The 14,867-nt window shown below is 43.7% G+C and overlaps 1 protein-coding gene across 1 annotated transcript in view; it reads right to left on the bottom strand.

Annotated features, from left to right (window-relative positions):
- Positions 1-14,008, bottom strand: part of Ddx19b (DEAD (Asp-Glu-Ala-Asp) box polypeptide 19B) — a 17,438-nt gene extending 3,430 nt beyond the window's left edge. The window contains exons 1-10 of the mRNA XM_005403472.2: positions 13,717-14,008; positions 7,626-7,674; positions 6,241-6,294; positions 4,675-4,810; positions 4,281-4,373; positions 3,677-3,779; positions 3,003-3,117; positions 1,707-1,884; positions 1,163-1,400; positions 305-467 (exon numbers count right to left, since the gene is read on the bottom strand). Coding sequence (XP_005403529.1) covers positions 305-467; positions 1,163-1,400; positions 1,707-1,884; positions 3,003-3,117; positions 3,677-3,779; positions 4,281-4,373; positions 4,675-4,810; positions 6,241-6,294; positions 7,626-7,674; positions 13,717-13,773 — 1,186 coding nt within the window. The 5' untranslated portion in view covers positions 13,774-14,008. The remainder of the gene's footprint in view (positions 1-304; positions 468-1,162; positions 1,401-1,706; positions 1,885-3,002; positions 3,118-3,676; positions 3,780-4,280; positions 4,374-4,674; positions 4,811-6,240; positions 6,295-7,625; positions 7,675-13,716) is intronic.
- Between the last annotated feature and the right edge of the window lie 859 nt (positions 14,009-14,867).

The raw sequence follows: 14,867 nt of genomic DNA, 5'->3' as shown, positions 1-14,867 counted from the left end.
GACGGGCTCCGTCTGGCAGGCGCAACAAGCCCGGGCAATCAGAAAGTCTGGCAGACAGCGGAACACACGGAGCTGGTGCTGCGTGGGGAGCAGGTCCTTTCCCAAGCAGGCAGAGCCTGAGCAGCTCCTCCCGCCAGGCCGGGGCTCCTGGCTTCCCTTATGCTGGAGCAGAGTCCAGGCTCTCCTAGAAAGGGCGGTCGCCGGTGCTCCATGGAGAGCCCCCCAGTGTCCGGCACGCGAAGACTTCTCTCGCCACTGGGGCCCGCGACCCCGAGCCTGGCGGCGCAGGGCCGTCTCTGCTCACCTCGGGCGCACACGTTGGTGGTCACCAGCACCTTCTCTTTGCCCTCTCGGAAGCGCTCGATCACGGCGGCCCTCTGCTCCACCATCATCTCGCCGCTCAGCAGCGCCACCTGGTGGCCTTCTTTCGAGAGCTCTGCTGCCAGCCAACTGGCTGTTTTGCGGGTCTGAAGTGAAGAGAATTATTTTAAACGAAGACCTATACAAAACTCAAGCAAAGATCTCCACCAAAACTGACTTATCACAATTCAAATACAAGCCTTTGATTAATTCACTGTGCAAACGAAGATTAAAATTTCTCAAAAAAATTTCTCACAGACTTTTAGCTACATGATTTGTTTGGATGAATTAACTCTTACTTTTTCCTCTGGAAGATTGTACATTGACCCAAAGATCTGCACTGCTAAATAGTCCATAACCTTAAGGTTTAAAAATTATTTCATTTCATTTTATTTTATTTTATTTTATTTATTTTGTTTTTTTTTTTTGTTTTTTTGAGACACGATGTCGCTATGCAGTTCAGGCTGGCCTTGAGCTCACTTTGCAGCCCAGGCTGGTCTCAAACTCACAGCGATCCTCCTGCCTCAGCATCCCCGGGTGCTGGGATTACAGGCGTGAGTAAAAATTATTTCATTGGAGGTTATTTAGATTTTTGTTTTCCTCAAGCAGTTTCTAAGAAGTGGGATCAAAGAAGGGTTAGTTCATCACAAAATCTTTCCCTTAAACTCAGCAACCTAAGATTATGCCAGGGAAGGTAGGGATGACTCTCATTTTCACACAGTGGAGTCTGACCCTCCTGAGCAGGCAGTGGGGCTCACTGAGGAGGGCATGGGCAGCCCCCGCAGGCCCAGCTGCTACTCACATGGCAGAAAATCATGGCCTGAGCGATGGTGATGGCCCCATAGAGGTTGCACAAGGCCTGGAACTTCTCGTCTCTGTTGTTGCACAGCACGTAGTACTGCTTGATGGTGTCCAGCGTCTCCTCCTCGCGCTTCAGCTTGATGATGTTGGGGTCTGGGACCACTTTCTGGGCAAACTTCCACACAGAGTCCTCGAAGGTGGCAGAGAACAGCAGCATCTGGCAGTTCCTGGGCAGCATCCTGCAAGGAGGACATCCTGCGGGTGTCACCGCAAGGAGCAGAAGCCCGGTCCCCCGGCTCCGATGGGCTCTAACCACACCAGGCCTAAGGGGCCCAAGAAGCCGGGTGGGGGAGGAGCGGCAGACCCAGGAGGCACAGGGCAGTACCGGGTCCCAGGACTCCTGTCACAGCCCAGGCTGGGAGTCCCGTCAGTGCTGATGTAGAAGGGACCCACAAACCAACGCTGCTGCTGGCCCAGAGGACAGAGACCCCCAGACGCAAGAGCAGGCCCTGGAAGCTCCTCCCGGCCCCGGCCCGAGCGCCTACCTCTGGATGCGGATGCTCTGATCCTGGTGGCCCTGCGTAGCTATCATCACGTCGGCTTCATCCAGCACGAACACCTTGATCTTCTTGGGGTCAATGAACTTGAGCTTGGAGCACCAGTCCAGGACGGTCCCAGGGGTGCCAATGACAATCTGCTCGCTGATCTTCTGACCTCTTTCCACTGTGGAGATGAGATGTTTGCTGCGGGTGTTTCCAAGGCAAAGCCAGCTTTCCCATCTAAGATACTATGTATTTAATGCTAATTTTTTTTCTCTCTCTTTTTTTTGGTAGTACTGAGGATTGAACCTAGGGCCTTTGCACTGAGCTACATCCCTAAACCTTTTTTAATTTCTACTTTGAGACAGGGTCACACTAAGTCACTAAGTTGCCAGGGTCAGCTCAAACTCACAATCTCCCTGGCTCCAACTCCCAGAGTGCTACGATCACAGGTATGCAACATCACACCATCTTAATGCTAGCATTTTTGCTTGCATTACTATTATGGGGGAAGATAATGATAGCACCTAGGACACATGGACAAAAATGATGAAAATATATAGTAAAGATATAAAGAATAAGTGGTTGGGGATGCAGCTCAGCAGCACAGCACCTGCCTGGCAAGTATGAGGTTCTGAGTTCAATTTCCGGTACCACAAAAAAAAAAAAACCAAAAAACTAAGATATAAGCAATGCAAACATAAAAACAAATTTTTGGTGTGGGTGTATGGTACTGAGCTATACCACCAGCCATTTTTTTTTAGTTTTTGAGATGAAGTCTCACTGAAGTTGCTAAATTGCCCAGGCTGGGCTTATACTTATGATCCTCTTGTGTCAGCCTCCCAGAGAGGTTATCTGAGATTACAGGTGTGCTTCGCCACACCTGGCTTGTTTGTATGTATGTATGTATATATGTATGAATGTAGTTGCTTATTTATTTGTGGTAACTGAACCCAAGAGTGTTCAGTTAAACCCAAGGACATCTACCACCAAGCTACATCCCCAACTCTTTTTTATTTTGAAAACAGTCTTGGTAAATTGCCCAGGTTGGCTTCAAAATTGTGACCCTCCTCCCTCTACCTCCCAAGAGTGCTGAGATTATAGATGTATGCCAAATGTGTGGCTGCACTGTACTATTTTATTTTACTTTTTCAATCAGATTTTATTGGTATATTTTAGCTATACATAATGATCTCATGCTTACTGTGCTACTTTAAGTACTGGGTATATTTTGAAGTTTTCCAGACCAATAAGAAATGATATCAGTAGACTGATGGTTCAGCATCCCATCCTCATACTCACGTTTATTGCCTCGAACAGCATAAGCTAACTTCAGCTCAGGGTAAAATTTACCCATCTGTTCAATCACTTTTCCTGTTTGAAGAGCGAGCTCATATGTTGGAGAGAGGCACAGACACTGGTAGGGAAAGATTGCAGAATGAGAGTTCAAGACAAAAATCTCTCACCAAGGGTAATTCCCATTAGAACCTAGTCATTTTTCCATCTGCAGCTGAAGGAAAGAATATATAATTAAAGTGTGTAACATTTGATTCTTTCAGCTGCAGAGCTGTAAGCTAAAATCCTTAGAGTTCAGAACTCTGCCTAAGTAAAAACCTTTGAAAACAACTATGGGCCACTGAAACACAGAAAGCTTCCCATGAGCAAGGATCTGAAATTCCAAATGGAGATGTGCTTACTTTTCAATTACTCAGAAAGTTGTGATAACTCTCTAATGGATGAAAGCTGCAGATGGAGGTTTTTCCTGCAAGTGAAAGAGTCATTTCTGTCAGCAGTAGCCCAGAACTGGCAAACCATGGAAAAGTAGAGTAAGACTTTTGTTATCACCAAAATGATCTGACTTTTGTTATCGCCAAAAAGATCGATCAGCTCCAGTTTATGAAACAGCAGTAAAAGCCTAAATTTTAAATCCATCAAATGGAATTCTTAATAAGAAACCAAATTCACCAAGCCCTTACCTGGGGGAATCTGTTGGCCGGTTCTACTTGGCTGAGCATGGCCAACACAAATGCAGCTGTTTTGCCAGTACCAGACTGAGACTGGGCGATTAAGTTCTGTGAACTGCACAGGAAAATAGACTGTTGAGAAGCGTACATGTCAGGGAGTTGTTAGTTCATACAAAGAAAGAACAGACAGCTATGGTGGTATATGCCTATAATCCAACTACTTAGGAGAATGAGGCAGGATAAAAGAAAAGTTTTGGCCTAGGGATGCAGCTCAGCAGTAAAGTGCTTGTCTAGAATGTGCAAGGCTCTCAGTTCAGTCTCCAGTACCACACACATGCACATACACAAAATAAATTAAAGGAACTCTAAAGTAAAAGCTTTTAAAAATAGAAAAATTCCGGGCATGGCAGTACATGCCTGTAATCCTAGCACTCAGGAGGCTGAGGCAGGAGGATTGCTGGGAGTTTGAGGCCAGCCTGGGCTACACAGTGAATTCAAGGGCAGCCTGAACTACATACTGAAACCCTGTTCCAAAAGGAAGGGAGGAAGGGAGGAAGGAAGGGGAGAGAGACAGACAGTTGTATAGAGAGGAACAGAGTTGTATCAGGACACATACGGTTCAGCAAGCATCAAAGGCAATGCATTCTCTTGTATTTTGGATGGACGATTGAATCCCATGGCATAGACTCCCTGGAGAAGCTGTGGTTTTCTAGAAAAACCATTAAAGATCAAAGTCAGTCTCTTTGATTAATAAATGCACAAAACATCTGAGAGATTTTTTTTTCTTTTTCAGTGTTAGTTTGTACATAACAATAACTGAGCTAAACATAATGTGTGAATGCAGCAAAAGCCTTTACAGATTACCTGAAGCTTTTTTTTGACAGCCCAAAATAGCTAAGTCCACTTATTAACCTCACATTAGCTAACAATGTTCTGCCATATAAAAAAATGTGACAGGGCAAGCATTTCTGTCTTGATGCAGAAGGAAGAATCAGAAAGTGAATACTCACAGGCGGAGCTCCTCAAAAGACTTCACTGAGTAGAGCGGGGAGCTGGGGTCCCGCTGCAGGACTTCCACTTGGTTTGTGTTATCGACGAGGTTGCTTCTGATCAGCTTGTTGAGTAAAGACTGGGCAGCTCTGTCCTCTATTGCAGAAAAAAGGGCAAAAATTTTTAAATGTTCATGAAATCTCCTATGAGCTCTTTTGAATTTAGCTGTCATTGATATTTCAAGTAATAGCATGGATTTTACTGGGCCTCCTAATTCAACGTAGATTAACATTTTGATTTATAAATGTAATAAAATAGCTTTTCCTCCCTTTTTCCCCAGTGATTGGCACTGTGCCTAGCTTAGTGTATTCCATTAAGGAGGAAGGTTAGGCAGGTGTGGTGCACATGTCTATAAGGCCAACATTCTGAGAGGCTAAGACAGGAGGCTCTCAAGTTAAGTTTGAGCCCAGCCTGGGAAAAATAAAAAGGGCTACACATGTAGTTCAGTGCAAAGCCCCTGACTTCAGTCCCCAGTATATGTAATAATACAACATCTTTTTTGGCTTCATAGTCTTCAGAATTCTATTATAACAAATGTACTTTTTTTTTTTTAACAGCCCTACTTTTTGAGGTTATTTTTTCCTCCTGTCTGGATCCAAATATTTACTTCCCAATTTGCATTCAGTGTAATTTAAGATTATTATCTTAACAAATACGTAATGATAAAGAGAAATCCCCAGGAATTAATAAAATCTGTATCTTGGTAAGGTATTTGTTGTTCACATCTTGTCATCCAATCCAGTATAGTGGCGCAGGCCTGTAATCCCAGCACTTCCAGTGTTTGGGAGGTGGAGGCAGAAGGATCTCTGAGAATTTGAGCCCACCCTGGGCTACTCATTGAGTTCACGGTCAGCCTAAACTACAAAGCAAGACCTTGTCTCAAGAAAAATCTTCATCCATGTTAAATACAGAAAATATCATTGAGCTTAATTTTATTAGATAATGGGGATACATTTGCAATTTTTTTAAGTACTGGGGATTGATTGAATCCAGGACCTTCACAAGGAGCTATATCCCCACTCCTCTCCTGTATATTTTAGTTCGAGACAGGGTCTCACTAAGTTCATAAGTTGACCAGCCTGGGCTTGAACTTGCCACGATAGTGCCTCAGACTCCCAGAGTGCTTGGACTACAGGTGTGCACCCTACACCCAGCTAAAATTTCTTTTATGCCCACACAAGATAACCAGTGAGAGGGGCTGGGGATTTAGCTCAGCGGCAAAAGCGCCTGCCTGGCAAGCGCAAGGTCATGAGTTCGGTTCCCGGTACTGGAGGAAAAAAAAAAAAAAAAGAAAAAAAGATAACCAGGGAGACAGTACTTCCTGTTACTGCTGTAGTTCAATGTAAAATTTCTCTAAAATGTTAACCATTAGAATACCTTGATTATTTAAATTGAAAATCTAGCACTTCAACCCAGACTAAAAAAGAGCCAAATTGGGTTCAAAAAAAAAAAAAAAAATCAAACCTATAACAACTCCATTTCTTAGAAGATAGGACCTCATTTTTATAGCTTTAAGGCTGTATTACCTTTCTCTTCTTCATCTGTCTTCTCTTCATTAGCATTGGTCTTGACAATAGCACCTTTATTAGACACGAAGAAATCATTAATCAAGATCATATTCCCCACCCAACAATGGAGACAATTCAAATTCAAGGACTGTTGAAATGTGAAGGCCTGAAGACCAAAAAAATGAGGAGAACAAGCCACTGCTAAAATAAAGAGTTCTTTGTTTTGCTTTGGTTTTTTTGAGAAAAAGTCTTGCTATGTAGTTCAGGCTGGCCTTGAACTTGCAGACAATCCTCCTGCCTCAGCCTCCTGAGTGTGAGAGTTACAGATATGTGCCACCATGCCCAGCCTCCTTAAATAAAGTTTTAAAACACTGTTGCTTACATTCAATTCCAGGTCCCCTTATCCCTCATTGCATCACTATTTCTGCAATAGTAACAGAAAGATAAGGGCCAGGCATAGGTCAGAGGCACAGTGCCTGCCTGGCAAGCATAAGTTCCTGAGTTCAATTCCTGGTTCCAAAAAAAGGAAAAAAAAAAAAAGATAATTACAATAGCCATGATCAGAAACCACCTTGATGTTAACACAAGAATATCTGAGCAGGCCAGGCATGGTGGCACACACCTATAATCCCCAGCACTCAGAAGGCTGAGGCGGAAGGATTGCTGTGAGTTCAAGGCCAGCCTGGGCTACAAAGTGAGTTAAGGCCAGCCTGAACTGCATAGTGAAACCCTGTCTCAAAAAGACAAAAAGGGACCTGCACAAAGCATGTTCTCTCAATATGTGAACATAATAATGCCATTAAAAGTCTATGCTTTACATATGTTGGTTAACAGAAACATATAGCCACATACTGTAGTCATATAAAAATGTCCAGAGAAAGATTAAGTAAATTCAGGGTAAGGTAACTGTTATATTCCCCACCCATTTAGGTTTTTTTTGGTGAGGTGCTGGGGACTGGACTAAGGTCTTGCACATGCTAAGCAAGTGCTCCACCACTGGGCCACTGCCCCTATCCCATTAAATTTTCAACAAAGGAGTTCAGAATTAGAACAGGTAAATAATTAGGTTGTTTATACCTTATCCATTTAATCCCTAACTGAAGAACTTTTTTTTAAAAAAAGCAACAAATAATCCTTGGCAATGCACTCTATGATGAGTAATAAACTTCTAATAATTTATAACCTTTTTGGTATCCTCATTCTTTTTTTTTTTGGTATCCTCATTCTTAACAGAATACACTTTGGTCAAACATCCAGTTCACCGATTCCCAAATCAAATGTCAGTATCTGCTAGACCTGTCTAATACAAATATAATTTTCCCCTAAGTAGCTGTTATGCTAAAACAGAAACATAGTACTAAAGGAAATCACATTTGTTGCCAAACTAGCTTTTAGTTACTCACCATTGGCTTCTGGTTTGATTTTCTCTTCCTTTAAATGCAAGTTGCTCAACTAAATGAAGAACATGGTAAAGGGAGGGATGAGTGTCAGGAAAATCACTTAAAATATTTTGAACCAACAGAGCCTCCCTAATGAATGTAGGCAAGAAAAGAGCCATTCTTAATATCTACTTATTAGGTGTATTCACTAGCAATGCCTCATCTGTTAGGTGGTTCTGTTGGGTTCATTTTGCTGATTTTTTTTTCTTTTTGAGACAGGATCTCACTGTATCGCTCAGGCTGTATAGCTCTGTGAGAGAGGATCTCACTGTACAGCTCTTTTTGAGACAGGATCTCACTGTATTGCTCACTATGTAGTCCAGGTGGCCCACAAACTTAAGGTAATCCTCCTGCCTCAGTCTCACAAGTGCCAGGATTACAGGAATATGCCACCACATCCAGTTGCTTACTGAATATCTGAACGAGAATAAACAAAATTTCCTATAAATATAGCAGTAGGGATAAGAAGATGATTAGAAGGAGCTCAAAAATCTATACTTCCTAATTATAATTTCTAGGAAGAATTATAATTTGTGAGTTTCTATAATGCTCCAATTACAAAGATTCAGTGGCATATCCTTGTCGCTGTCATTCTCTCATGTTCAAACAAGAACTCTACAGAGGCCAATGCAGCCTCTCTGTAGACAGAGAACCGAGGAGGAAACTCAAAGCATCCGTGGGGAGCTCTTAGTTATGCTGCAGGATCTGTTGGAGCCAAAGCACTGCAGTGTGCTGATAAGGTACTGTTAGGTTCAAGTGCCTGGTGCTGGGTGTCTCACATTTTAACTGGGAACATCCTAAAGCATAAGGCACACTGTGTCATCAAAATACCCACCCGGCTGAGCTGGGGCTAGAAAGGCAGAGGCAGATCAAAGAAAAAATCACTAAGACCCTGTCAAACACTGTAAATTTAGGTATATTCCAGCCAAACGTATCTTTCCTTTAGAATGTAAATACCTTAAGCAGAAGGGACAGTTCTATTTGGATTTAATGCAAAGCATGCATATTAATTCTGTAATTTTGCCGGACGTGGTGGCGCACGCCTGTAATCCCAGCACTCCGGAGGCTGAAGCAGGAGGATCGTTGTGAGTTCGAGACCAGCCTGGGCTACAAAGTGAGCTCAATGCCCGCCTGAACTGCATAGTGAGACCCTGTCTCAAAAGGACAAAAATAAATAAAAAAATAAAATAAAATAAATTCTGTAATTTTGAGAGGGGAGGTTTGAGTCTCAGTATATAGTTCAAAAACAAAACAACAAAAATAAAAACCACCAGTGGTTGTTTCTTCTTTTCTTTTTTTGGAGACAGGATCTCAGCATGTACATCAGGAGGGCTTTGAACTTGTGTCAATTTTCCTGCCTCAGCCTTCCAAATGCTGGGATTAGAGGCATGCATCACCATGCATGGGGAAATGGTTAGTTTTTAAACTACCATCCAATTCTTTATGTCTTGAGGCTCATTTCTGTTTCTTCCAAGTCCAAGAATGAAAGAGGAAAGGTGAAGAGACAGGAATAAAAAAGTCATTTTTCAAGTATTATTTATTTCTGTAGTACTGAGGACCGATCCCAGGGCCTTCACACTGAGCTACATGCCTAGCTACCTTTCCACCCATTATTTCTTTATTTTGGCACAGGATCTTGGTAAGTCATCCAGCCTGGGCTTGAAGTTTTGATACTCCTGCCTCAGCCCCTCTGAGTGCTTCTATTACAGGTATGCACTACCATGCCCCATCTTGACCAGATTACGAGACTCCTAGAGAGGTGACTGGACCGTGGAGGTGCTGCACTGCTCTGGGAGTTCACATGGATGCTCAGAGCGGAGCTACTGTGGGGAGGTGGGGCCGAGCTGGGGGAGCAGGGCCTCAGTGCTGCCTCTGGAGGGTATATCTCTAGCGCGCGCTCTTCTCTGGGGCTCTTCTTCCTGGCTGCCATGAAGTGAACAACTCTGCTCCCCGCCTTCTGCCATGATGTTCCTGACTTGGAGCCTGGCAATCCTGGGCCAAAACCTCTGACGAGAGTCAAATTAGACTGTCCTCTCTTAGGTGTGGCTCTCAGGTACTGTGTCCCAGCAACAGGAAAGTTGGCTGATACAGGTGGTTCAGTGGGAAGGCAGGGGCCTCGCTTGTACTCATGGACACTGGTATGAAGTTTCTTGTTTTGGCCTGGACTGATTCGGGGTAGAGGGAAATAGAGGGAATACTTACTGGAAAGACAAGCAGAAGGGAAAATGGCAAAAAAGAAATCATCATAAAGTCATAAAAACCCTTCATTAATTCTGAAGAACAGAGAACAGTCTTTTTTGTTTTATTTTTTGAGACAATCTCACTATGCAGTTTAGGCTGACCTCAAATTCACAGCGATTCTCTTGCCTCAGCCTCCCAAGTGCTGAGATTGCACGTGTGTGCCACCATGCCCATTAAGAACAGTCTTATTAACTATGAAGCCCTCAGCACAATGCATGAGATAGAACAGATGCCCAATACATGTATGTATTTATTTATTTATCTGTACTGGGGATTAAACCCAGGGCCTTTGCAATGACCTACATCCTCTTTTTATTTTACTTATTTTGTAGTACTGAGGATTAAACCCAGGGTCTCATGCTTAAGCAAGTGCTCTACCACTGAGCTGCACCTCAATCCTATTACTTTTTATTTTGGGACAGAGTTTTGGTAAGTCTCCCAGGTAGGGCTTGGACTTGTAACCCTCCAGCCTCAGCTTCCCAGAGTGCATGTGTCACCACACCTAGGGTCAATGCATTTTACTCTGCTAAAGCAGCTTCCCCACATCTTGCCCAAGGACCTAGTTTAAGTCAAGAATTTTTAGAAGAGAGAGGGCTGGAGAAGTACCTCAGTGGCAGAGTAGTTGCCTAGCTGTGTGGGGCCCTGGGCTCAATTGCCAGGGTTGGAGACAGGGAAGACAGGGAGAGAGATGGGGCATACCACAAGAAATGTTAGGTTCCCCAAACCCATTCTGTTCTCACACTGAACGCCCAAGTAACAGATTCTATAAGGAAGAAAGGGAGAGAGAGGAAAGGAGGGAAAGGGAGATACATATACTACAGACTGATTCACTGGCAGTATTTACAGGAGAGAGGCTAGTTCTTATTCCTATGATGATAATTAATGCCCAAAATATGTACCAGGGCTGAGGTGTGTAAGTTAAGGTACAAAGTATAAAGCATTTTAATATTTAACCATAAAAAAACATTCAAGCCAGGCATGGTAATTTATGCCTGTAAACCCAGCTCTCGGGAGGTTGAGACAGGAGGATCGCTGTGAGTTTGAGGCCAGCCTGCGCTACAAAGTGAGCTCAAGGCCAGCCTGAACTGCAAAGCAAGACCCTGTCTCAAAAAGACAAAAAAAAAAAAAAAAAAAAAAAAAAAGTTGTGGAGGTGGACCTTCACTTTAGGGCATTTCTCTAACATGTGAGGCTCTCATGCCCAGCACACAGAAACCAACCAACCAACCAACCAACCAGTCAATCTCACAATTAGTAAAAGTTCTGAAAAGAGAGAATAAAGAGAAAAAAGGGGCACAATTAACAATGAAATTGCTTTAGAAAATTTTCTAGAACTAAAGGACAAAAGTTTTCCAAGTTGATGTTTTATTTTTGTGAGTGACGAGGTTCCACTAAGTTGCCCAGGCTGACCTCAAACCCACGATCCTACCTCAGCCTTCTGTGTCCTGAGATTTCAGATGTGCCCCGCCACATCTACTTTGTATTTTCCAGATTGAAGGGACCTACTCAGTACATAGGGAAGTGGATGAAAACTGACCCATACCAAGATATGTTACCATAAATTTTCTTTTTTGAGACAACTTCTCTCTTACCCAGGCTGCCCCAAAACTTATGGGCTCAAGTGATGTTCCTGCTTGAGTGTCCTGAGTAGCTGGGACTACAGACACATGCAACTGTGCTTAGCTATGAATTTTCCAAGTCATGGAGACAAACAGAAGATTATCCAAGTTTAGAATTGCAAAAAAAGTCACATCAAGGGTCAGAATAGTCTCATACATTTCCACAGCAAATACAAAACTCTAAGAGCCAGGCACTGTGGTGCCCACCTGTAATCCTAGCACCCCAGAGGCTAAAGCAGGAGGATTGCTGTGACTTCCAGTAGCCTCGGCTACACAGTGAGTTCAAGACCAGCCTGAGCAACATAGTGGGAGACCCTGCCTCAAAAATAGAGTAAAATAAAATGAAATAAAAATCTAAAAGGCAACAGAACAGTACTATAAAAACTGGGAGGAGAGCCGTGTGGTAGCACATGTCTGTACTCCCAGCACTCAGGAGGCTGAGGCAGGAGGATAGCTGCAAGTTCAAGGCCAGCCTTAACTACATGTAGAAGGACCCTGTCTCAAAAAACAAAACAAAACAAAGAGTTAATATATAAATAAATATTGGGAGGGAAATAATTTACAATCTATAATTTTGTACTCAGCCAAATTAATATCTAAATAATAACGCAAAATAAGTATTTTTTAAATAAGTATTTTTAGGTACACACTATTCTTTTTTGGTATACACTATTTTTTAAAAATTCTGTTTCCCATATACCTCTGAATGCTAACTGCTGCACCAAAATAAAGTAATACATTAAGAAAGATGGAGAGCTGGCTGTGATCTATAAATCCAGCACTCAGGAGGGTGAGGCAGGAGAATCACAAGTTCAAGGCCAGCCTAGGCTACGTACTGAATTCAAGGCTAGCCTGAACTACATAGCAAGACCCTGTGCCAAAAAACAAAACAAACAACAACAAAAAATCAATCAATCATGAAGTAAAGACAGCAAAGATTTCAAGAAAAGTTTTAGAAGTAAAAGGTACGCAGTAATAAGAATCAGCACAAGTACGATTTAATATAAACAATATTGATCTAACTAAAAGTATATTACAATGAAAAATAGCTTTAAAAAAACGTATGATGGTGAAGGAAAAAGGAGTCAAAAATCAATAAATATCCAAAACTCAGTTCAAATAGTAAAATAAGAACATTGTTTAGGGAACAAACCATAGATACAATCAGTCAGTTTTAAGAGAAGACACAGCTGCCTCTGGGAAGGAAAACAGGTAGGAACCACTAGTTTTTTTGTTTTGTTTTGAATTTTGGTTTTCTGAGACAGGGTCTTGCTATGTAGTTGAGGCTTATGATCTTCCTGCCTCAGCTTTCTCAGTACTGGGATTACAGGCCTGTGCCATCACACATGGTGGGATCATTGTTTTTAAAAACTACTTCCTTTTAAAACATGTACATTCATAACTTTTTACTTTTTTTTTTTTTCCCCACAGAGTCTCAATGTGTATCCCAGGCTGGCCTCAAAAGTCACAGCAATTCTCCTGCCTCAGCCTCCCAAGTGCTGTGACTATACGCAGGGCTGCACCACCACCGGCTTCATAACTTTTTCATAACTTTACAAACTATAAACAATAAAGTTGTGAGCCAGAATAAACTTTATATTTTATAAAAGGTAATTCTGTGACTTCTGGAGAAGTATTCATTAACTGAAATAGATTCAAAGCCCTACCAGAATTTAGAACGTTTAGGTGGACAAAATTAACTCTGCATAGTAATACTTAACTCACATCTTGTTTACAATGTATCAGGCTTAGAAAAAAAGAACAAAGCTAAGCGTATCCGGAGATGTACTGCCTTCGGGGCCCACTGAGCCAGTCATCATGTAAGAGCAAGCTAGAGAAAGTACAAGAACATGAGTAAGGCAAGGTCCCTGAGCCCAAGAATCCCTGAATTTGAAGGTGGAAAATGACACCGAAAAGGGGAATTACTGTACATTCCAGGGTCGTTGATTACAAGCTACGCTCAAATCGGATTCTAGGAAAACAGGAAGGGAGCACCCACCTGCGCTGATATAACTCGGGAGGTGTCTGGATAAACAAAGCAGTTTACGGTCGAGACCTCATCCCTCCCCTCCCCTCCCCTCGCTCCCCTCCCCTTCCATCCCTGCGCCCGCCAACTTACAGACGGTCTCTTCCCAGGGACCAAGACCCCGCCGGAACGAGCCCCCCACACCCCCTTCTACGGGTGAAGCCTACTCACCGACTCGGCGGCCGCTTCCTGCTCGTCCACCGCCAGAGCCCACGAATCAGTGGCCATGGTCCCGGGCGCGTGTAGGACGCTGGCACTGGCGGGCTCCCGGCGAGATCGTGGGCTCTGGAGGGTCAGGGCCAGCCCGGCTCCGGTCCCACCGAAAGAGAAATCATTTGCTACCGCGCGGGGGACCGGAAGCGGCGCGCCGCAGTGACGTCAGACATGGCGCTCACCCCCTTCGGGCTGTCACCAGGTCCCCTTGAGAGCCCCTCCCCATTCCCTGGTACTGCGCACCCTTCCTTTTCTTTTCTTTTTCTTTCTTTTTTCGTGTGTGTGTGTCTTTTTGAGACAGGGTCTCGCTATGCAGTTCAGGCTGGCCTTGAACTCACTTGGTAGCCCAGGCTGGCCTCGAACTTGCAACAATCCTCCTGCTTCAGCCTCCCGAGGGCTGGGATTACAGGCGTGCGCCACCATGCCCAACCTGTGCACCCTTTCTTACCGGCCGAGGTAGTTATATTCCAGTGCCTACACTCGGATCAACTGATTCTCCAGCCAAAGAACAATACCATATTCCCGCCCAACACCGTGGCATAAAAGATGCTCACACAGAGTGGTTATTAAACAGAGAATCATTACAGAGTCAAAACGGATAAAGAGTTGTTTCGCTTTCCAGACTGAGAAATGTTGGCCATCAGTCCGTGAAACACTCCCTTCAGTTAAGCACTTGTTTCACCTTAGGTGGGCACGGTGGGACACACCTGTAAATGCCAGCACTCTGGAAGGCAAAGGCAGGGGACTGCAAGTTCAAGTTCGGCCTGGGCTGGCAACCCATTTGGGACCCCTCCTGCCTCTCAGGAGCTATTCCTATTCTCGAATAAATTTTCCTACTCTTTTTGAAAAGTTCAGCCTGGGCAACTTGTGACTTAGCAAGACTTTGCCTTAGAGTTTAAGGGGAAAAAAGGAGGAGGAGCTAGGGATGTAGCTCTGTGAGAAGGCCCTGAGTCCAAGACCCAGCTCCACATGCAAAGTGACACAACCACTTCCAGGAGTTTAGCTTTGACAATATTTAAATGTGGGAGGGCAACGTGCTGCAAGTGGAGCACCAAAGAGTGAAACAGCAAGCCCGATGTGGAACTAAACAGAGATGGTTGCTGGGGAAC

The sequence above is a fragment of the Chinchilla lanigera genome, unplaced genomic scaffold (genome assembly GCF_000276665.1).
Source record: "Chinchilla lanigera isolate Chin_1 unplaced genomic scaffold, ChiLan1.0 scaffold00083, whole genome shotgun sequence".
Taxonomy (NCBI): domain Eukaryota; kingdom Metazoa; phylum Chordata; class Mammalia; order Rodentia; family Chinchillidae; genus Chinchilla; species Chinchilla lanigera.
Note: the sequence above shows the minus strand (reverse complement) of the source record. Positions and strands in the feature narration are given on the sequence as shown.